We start from the raw sequence: 7,500 nt of genomic DNA, 5'->3' as shown, positions 1-7,500 counted from the left end.
GTATGTCTGAATTTCTGCGGTATTCACGAGATAAAGGTATGCTGTATACACAGAGTTATACTAAGAAATTGATGCTTTTCAGTTGCTATTGGCCTTTGCACTGGTTAGCGCAGTGTTTGCTCTCGTCGAGGAGGAACCAGCTGCCTTCGATCACTTCGTGCCCGGCCCCGTCGTCCGGGCCGGAACTACCTTCCTTTTCACCAGGACAGTAACGGTGAGTTAATTACCTTCGACTCTCGTGGATCCTTTCTATATATATATAACGTACCTCCTAAACACACCTATGTTTTTTCACTGTTTTCTTTTCCATTAATATCCTCAGGTGATTCAAACCGTACAGACGCAAGCCACCATACCTGCAACCTGCACCGTCGCCGCGTCCGACCTCCCTTCTTGTTCGGCCAAGACGGAGCCCCGGTTTTTCGCTCTCGTCCCGACCGTTTTTGCGCCAAGGTGAATCACTCACATTTCCCAATTCGCAAAGCAGGTTTCGCATATCTGGTGGTAATAGTGACTGCTCTTATGAACAGAACTTCCTCGCCATATTCTGAATCCACATCTAATATTTTTTGGTAATTCCTACATTTCCACAGTTACGAAGAATTACAACCTGAAGCTCGCTCGTTTAACTTCCTCGAACCGTCTTTCAAATCTGGTCTACTTCTGAATAATGGTAAGTCCTTCGTTTACATCTTTCCTTGTCATACTAAAACAGAGGCTTGTCATTAAAAGCACAGACTCTGAACTTGCCAACCTGTAATCGTTTTCTATCATAACGCAAATTTCATATATTTCAAATATAATTTTTTGTCATATCGCGAATGTAAACGACTACTACATTAGCGACCCCAATCCCAATGGGTCCTACCCACCTGTCACCCACTTTCATGGGTTATATCATCGTTCCATGAGCTCTATATAAATGGACCGCTTCTTATTTGGCGACAAATTATATCAGAGAGTTTTACAAGCTCTATATTACCGGAAAATACGTAGTGTAACTTTATCGGCCTCTCCCTGGAGAACCGAAGGTCCACTGTAACGTCACCAATATCGTTGCTATTTACATTTGCGGCGAAAATAGTGTAGGCGAAAAGTGTCCCAGATTATTGCGTTTTACGAGATAATAAGCCCAGATTTTATGTTTGTAATTTGCTTATTGATATAAATCCAGCGCTCTGTTGTACAAGATATTAGCTTATTACGACATACATCACAAAGGCTCCATGTAATCAGTTCCTGATGTCCCACAAATCCAGGTCGCATCCTGGAGTTCCTGCCCCCGCTGGGCCTGCTGACGGTGGTGACCCGCACGGCGTGGGAGACCGAGGTCACCGCCACCGTCAGCCACCCGTCCCACACCGTCACCATCTCCGTGGCTGGATGCGCGCCCTCGGACCTGCCCTTCAGCGCCTCCGCCTGCGTCGCCACGCCCTCTCCGTCCACCGCTCCGTCCACTCCAGCCACGCCCTCTCCGTCCACCGCTCCGTCCACTCCAGCCACGCCCTCTCCGTCCACCGCTCAGTCCACTCCAGCCACGCCCACAGGCACGGCTACCGCCTCTGCTCCCCCGACAACTACTGCAACTACGACCGCCACTTCAACCACTACCACGACTGCAACAACGACTACAACTCCAGCGACTACCACTGGTACAACTACAACCACTAGTGTTGCCACATCTGCAACGACTACCACTAGTACATCCACGACTGCAACTACGACCACCAGTGTAGCCACATCTACGACTACGACCACCAGTGAAACCACGACTGCAACTGCGGCGACCACTACACCAGCGACAACAAGTACGACCGCTACCACCACAGCAACCACGACTGCAACCACCCCACCACCCATGAACCCTCCCATAGTCCCAACTGTAACGTCGACGGTAACAACGACCGTGGCTACCATCACCGTCACGGCTCCTGCCGCCACGACAGCTCCGTCCGCCGTAACCGTCACAGCGTCTCACAGTGTCACGGCAACTGTCACAGCGACGACACCATCGAGTGCCACAGTGCCACAGTCCACAGCCACAGCTACCGCCTCATAGACTCCGAGTGGGACTTCGAAGTGACCGTAGAAACGACCCTAATGACCGAGTACGACCTCCACTTCTAGCCGCGCACTCGAAGCAATCGCCACGCCAAGATTAGAAATTTATATTTTATCGTGTACCTGGAAAAAAAACTTTATTAAAGTGCTACCAATATAAAGTCATTCTTTTGCCAATAATCACGACAATGCCTATAACCTAATGGCAATAGGAAGATAGTTGAATAGAGGTTTTTAGTAGCTCGGTTAATAGGTATAATATTCAGTAAAGTCAAGTGTTATAATAAAGAAAAAACAAAAAGGATTCTAGATTGTTTCTCAGTCTCTCTTTTTTTTTTTATTGATATTCGAGTTAATGCCAACATTTATGCATATAAGATTAAGCATCTTAATGACATAGATAGCAGAAAGGCAGCGAGAGGCGTTTTCATACATTTTCGTTCAGAAATATGTAAGACTGAAATATTACTTATATGAGTGAAGAGTCGGATATGTAATATCTTATGACTGAAATATTACTTATATGAATGAAGGGTCGGATATGTAATATTTTATGACAGAAATATTACTTATATGAATGAAGGGTCGGATATGTAATATTTTATGACAGAAATATTATATGAATGAAGGGTCGGATATGTAATATTTTATGACTGGAGTATTACTTATTAATATAACATCTAATTGAATTTCGCATTTTTCGATTTTTTTTCTTACATGTAAAAATTAGTGTGGAAGTATTTTGAAATTTAGGAGGGAATTTTTTACAACGATAGTGAAAAGAAAAGGGGAAGTCAATGTATTTATTAATAATTAAAACTGATAGAATCTTGTTCACCTAATCAAATAGAATATGAATATTACAGTAATTGCAAATAAACTGGGCGCGAATTATAGAAACAAACAAATTAACGTCAACAAAAATGGACGTTAATTATAAACATAAATATATATCTTTTCGTGATTTTGTTGTATATATTTCAGTATATTTCTAATAGTATGTGTAATTCATAAGTATGGATAATGAAATATTTTTTAAAACTACTTAATACACTCAATTGTGACGTCATAATGAAAAAAAAAATCAGCGTAATTGATACATTTCTTTAACCATTTTTTTGCTTTATCAGAAACAAACACTTGATCCCTTACACTATTCTGAGAAAGGGGACAGTTAAACATAAGGTACATGAAAAGAATCATAACATATTTGTGTGTGTTTGTGTGTGTTTGTTTGTGTCTGTGTGAGTGTGTAATTTTACTTTTTACCTCTTTTTATCAATACCGATGGACGGTTTTCGTTTATGATATCAATGCATTAGTGTTGTTCACTTCACACTTCACATATACAGTAGGTTTATTTCTTACTGATAGGAATACAAAAACTTTACGGGTGATTGATGCCACACATATAGGAAATTACACAGATGTACGACTTTGTCAACCAATCATTATGTAAACATTAGAATTTCCTTTGTACGATTTGCAACCGGTAACTTGAAGTAACGTAAATTAGTTTATTGATTACTGACGCTGATACGATACTAAACTCGGATTATTATCATGACATATGCGGTGAAATAGTAAAAGAAAATCACTCTATTGCAACTAGAAGCTTACAAAATTCCCTTTGATACGTAAATAGAAACCTCTGCTATTTTTTCGCATATTGTACATTCGAGATGTAAACCGAATGAGCCACGTGTCATGGTGGCATCACTTTTGTGCTGTCAGTGCCTCTCTTTTGGTATAGTTGTCAATGTAACTCTTATCTACATCATAGCCCCACTAGCACTCAGGTGTCTCGCACTCTTACACGTGTCTTAGTATCTTTTGTGTCTGATGCATGACATGAAACATCCTACCAGACGGTTAGTAAGCTGTCGGGTTCAGCGACTGGCCGACGTCGGCGGATGAGCAGAATGGACGTCCCACAGACGTCGGCAAACGTCGGCAGCTGACGTCGGTTGGAGCTTAGGAGACTAGCTGGGTCTCTGGCATCACATCATCATCATTATCATTATTGATTCTTTCTAATATAATGACTAATTTTGTGAGCATATATGCATTCTAAAATAATAATTAATTTTGTAAGCATATATGGTATCTACTTCTGAAAACATATTCAGTAATTGAAATCATCGGTCTTGTTATATTATTTTTCATACAATAATGAGTTTGACCTTTGGTTCACATGCATTGGTAAAGCAATAACTGTTACTTGCAATAAAACAGTCTAGCCATAAGCTCTGGTGCATCAGCAATACAGATCTTATCTGTTGTGCATCCTGTCCCTTTCCGACGCATGGCATTAGCATCGTACTTAATTCAGATTGTAAGGTATCAGTAACGGCCTAAAGTATCATGAAACGAAGGCTAGCCAAAATAAGACCAAGAATATAAACTTCTATCACCTTTATTTTTCCTAATATACATCATTAATCGAATATTTTCCATCCTCAGCAGAGCCATCCGCATTAGGGACCACCTGAGCCTCGGTGGTTGACAGGCTGAGAGGCTGAAGACCGGGGCGGGGCCGTGCTTGGAGCAATCTCCTTGCTTTTGGGTTTTGTGATTGCAAGTCAGACTGTGCAAGGAATGGGCCAGGGTTACCATACACTGACAGTGTGGGATCGGACCCGGGTCAGCAAGATGTCAGCCGAAAACGTCAGCAGCAGCACCGCACAGCACACAATTGGCACATCCGCCAACGCGCAAGTAGCGAGGTCGTATGGAATCGTTGTTGTTGTTTTTTTTATAATCACACCCACCGAGGTTCTACTTGTGGATGAAGGGGGCTCGGGCACTCAGTCGAAATTCGTGGTTGTTCTTGCGGGGGGGTTTCCGGGGTGCCGAGGTGGCCGAGGAGAGCGATAGTACTCGAGGAAGCGAATAAGGTCGTGTCGAGGAGAAGGGTTGGCGGAGGAGTCACCGAGAGACATTGGTTGTCGGGGTAAGTGTCGTCGAGGTGTGGAGGTTGCTGTAGTAGTGGTAGTCTGTGTAGTGGTCGTAGTTACAGTCGTGGTTGTACTAGTGGTAGTCGCTGGTGTAGCGGTCGCAGTTACAGATGTAGCTACACTAGTGGTAGTCGTTGCAGATGTAGCGACGGAATGGCGGTAGTCGTCGGAATGGCGGTAGTCGTCGGAATGGCGGTAGTCGACGGAATGGCGGTAGTCGACGGAATGGCGGTAGTCGACGGAATGGCGGTAGTCGTCGGAATGGCGGTAGTCGTCGGAATGGCGGTAGTCGTCGGAATGGCGGTAGTCGTCGGAATGGCGGTAGTCGACGGAATGGCGGTAGTCGACGGAATGGCGGTAGTCGACGGAATGGCGGTAGTCGACGGAATGGCGGTAGTCGACGGAATGGCGGTAGTCGACGGAATGGCGGTAGTCGTCGGAATGGCGGTAGTCGTCGGAATGGCGGTAGTCGTCGGAATGGCGGTAGTCGTCGGAATGGCGGTAGTCGACGGAATGGCGGTAGTCGACGGAATGGCGGTAGTCGACGGAATGGCGGTAGTCGACGGAATGGCGGTAGTCGACGGAATGGCGGTAGTCGTCGGAATGGCGGTAGTCGTAGCAGATGTAGCAACACTAGTGGTAGTCGTTGGGGTAGTGGTAGTAGTTGGAGCAGTGGTGGTTGCTGGAGTAGTGGTAGTCATTGCAGTAGTGGTAGTTGTTGGAGCAGTGGTAGTCGTAGCAGAAGTAGCAACACTAGTGGTAGTCGTTGGAGTAGTGCTAGTCACTGGAATAGTGCTAGTCGTAGCAGAAGTAGCAACACTAGTGGTAGTCGCTGGAGTAGTGGTCGTAGTTGCAGTCGTGGTTGCACTAGTGGTAGTCGTTGTACCAGTGCTAGTCACTGGAATAGTGCTAGTCGTAGCAGAAGTAGCAACACTAGTGGTAGTCGCTGGAGTAGTGGTCGTAGTTGCAGTCGTGGTTGCACTAGTGGTAGTCGTTGTACCAGTGCTAGTCACTGGAATAGTGCTAGTCGTAGCAGAAGTAGCAACACTAGTGGTAGTCGCTGGAGTAGTGGTCGTAGTTGCAGTCGTGGTTGCACTAGTGGTAGTCGTTGTACCAGTGGTAGTCGCTGGAGTTGTAGTCGTGGTAGTGGTTGAAGTGGCGGTGGTAGTTGCAGTGGTTGTCGGGGGAGCAGAGGCGGTAGCCGTGCCTGTGGGCGTGGCTGGAGTGGACTGAGCGGTGGACGGAGAGGGCGTGGCTGGAGTGGACGGAGCGGTGGACGGAGAGGGCGTGGCTGGAGTGGACGGAGCGGTGGACGGAGAGGGCGTGGCGACGCAGGCGGAGGCGCTGAAGGGCAGGTCCGAGGGCGCGCATCCAGCCACGGAGATGGTGACGGTGTGGGACGGGTGGCTGACGGTGGCGGTGACCTCGGTCTCCCACGCCGTGCGGGTCACCACCGTCAGCAGGCCCAGCGGGGGCAGGAACTCCAGGATGCGACCTGGATTTGTGGGACATCAGGAACTGATTACATGGAGCCTTTGTGATGTATGTCGTAATAAGCTAATATCTTGTACAACAGAGCGCTGGAATTATGTCAATAAGCACAACATTACAAACATAAAATCTGGGCTTATTATCTCGTAAAACTGCTCCTCTTCCATGTGACGAAGAGAAGCAGGGTATTATTTGCATCCCACGTACATGATTATGTAAGTTTATCTCATGCAATAAAGCGTTCGAGTACATATGTAAGTGAGAGACGTACCGTCACCTGCTAGTGGAGCAGCCTTGAAGGAAGGCACCAGGAAGTTAAACGCACGAGCTTCTGGTTCCACTTGGTACCTGGAGGGATGAAGGAGTTACAACAAACATTAGACGTGGCTCCATCACATAACAAGGGCGTTCTATTTACAGTGTAGTTGCCATGAACAATAGATGGAACTAAATGTACTTCACGAAAAAGAAAATATATTTTACCTTCGAACGAAAGCTGTTGGGACGACAGCCAAGAACTTGGGCTCAGCCCTGGCGGAGCATGAAGGCAGGTCGGAGGCGGCAGCGATGCAGGTCTTAATTGTGGTGAGTTGAGTGCGTGTTGTTTGGAGCACCTAAGGATAGAGGAAGTAGTTCAGATTCAGAATAACATGTTTAGCTATGGTTAGAAGGCACGGCATGTCTAGAAATGAAAACAACAGAGTACACAACTAAGAACTCACTGCTACTGTCCTGGTGAAGAGGAAGGTGGTCTCGGCCCTGGCCACGAGGCCCGGCCTGAAGGGACTGAAGGGACTGAAGGCAGCAGGTTCCTCCTCGACAAGGGCGGACACCGCGCCAACCAGAGCGAAGACCAACAACAACTGAAAAGCATTCGACTCATGAAAGGATATCAAAATACACATGACCTTCATCTTGTGACGCCATAGGCATTCGAATAACCAAAAGCAATATGAACCGTTACCCTAGATCATAGCCATATATCCCTTCA

The 7,500-nt window shown here is 46.1% G+C and overlaps 2 protein-coding genes across 2 annotated transcripts in view; one reads left to right on the top strand and one right to left on the bottom strand.

Annotated features, from left to right (window-relative positions):
- LOC122266156 (uncharacterized) overlaps nt 1-2,543 on the top strand; it is a 6,953-nt gene extending 4,410 nt beyond the window's left edge. Inside the window, exons 7-10 of the mRNA XM_086540385.1 lie at nt 83-214; nt 323-453; nt 594-673; nt 1,260-2,543. Coding sequence (XP_086396511.1) covers nt 83-214; nt 323-453; nt 594-673; nt 1,260-2,059 — 1,143 coding nt within the window. The 3' untranslated portion in view covers nt 2,060-2,543. The remainder of the gene's footprint in view (nt 1-82; nt 215-322; nt 454-593; nt 674-1,259) is intronic.
- Nucleotides 2,544-4,988: 2,445 nt separating this feature from the next.
- LOC122266157 (uncharacterized) overlaps nt 4,989-7,500 on the bottom strand; it is a 2,516-nt gene continuing 4 nt past the window's right edge. The window contains exons 1-4 of the mRNA XM_086540423.1: nt 7,232-7,500; nt 6,993-7,123; nt 6,781-6,857; nt 4,989-6,513 (exon numbers count right to left, since the gene is read on the bottom strand). The exon at nt 7,232-7,500 is cut by the window's right edge and continues 4 nt beyond it. Coding sequence (XP_086396549.1) covers nt 5,135-6,513; nt 6,781-6,857; nt 6,993-7,123; nt 7,232-7,423 — 1,779 coding nt within the window. The 5' untranslated portion in view covers nt 7,424-7,500 and the 3' untranslated portion in view covers nt 4,989-5,134. The remainder of the gene's footprint in view (nt 6,514-6,780; nt 6,858-6,992; nt 7,124-7,231) is intronic.

Source organism: Penaeus japonicus, unplaced genomic scaffold (genome assembly GCF_977035675.1).
Source record: "Penaeus japonicus unplaced genomic scaffold, GWHDUDI00000001_assembly GWHDUDI00000010, whole genome shotgun sequence".
Taxonomy (NCBI): Eukaryota; Metazoa; Arthropoda; class Malacostraca; order Decapoda; family Penaeidae; genus Penaeus; species Penaeus japonicus.
This window is presented reverse-complemented; position numbering and strand designations above follow the sequence as displayed.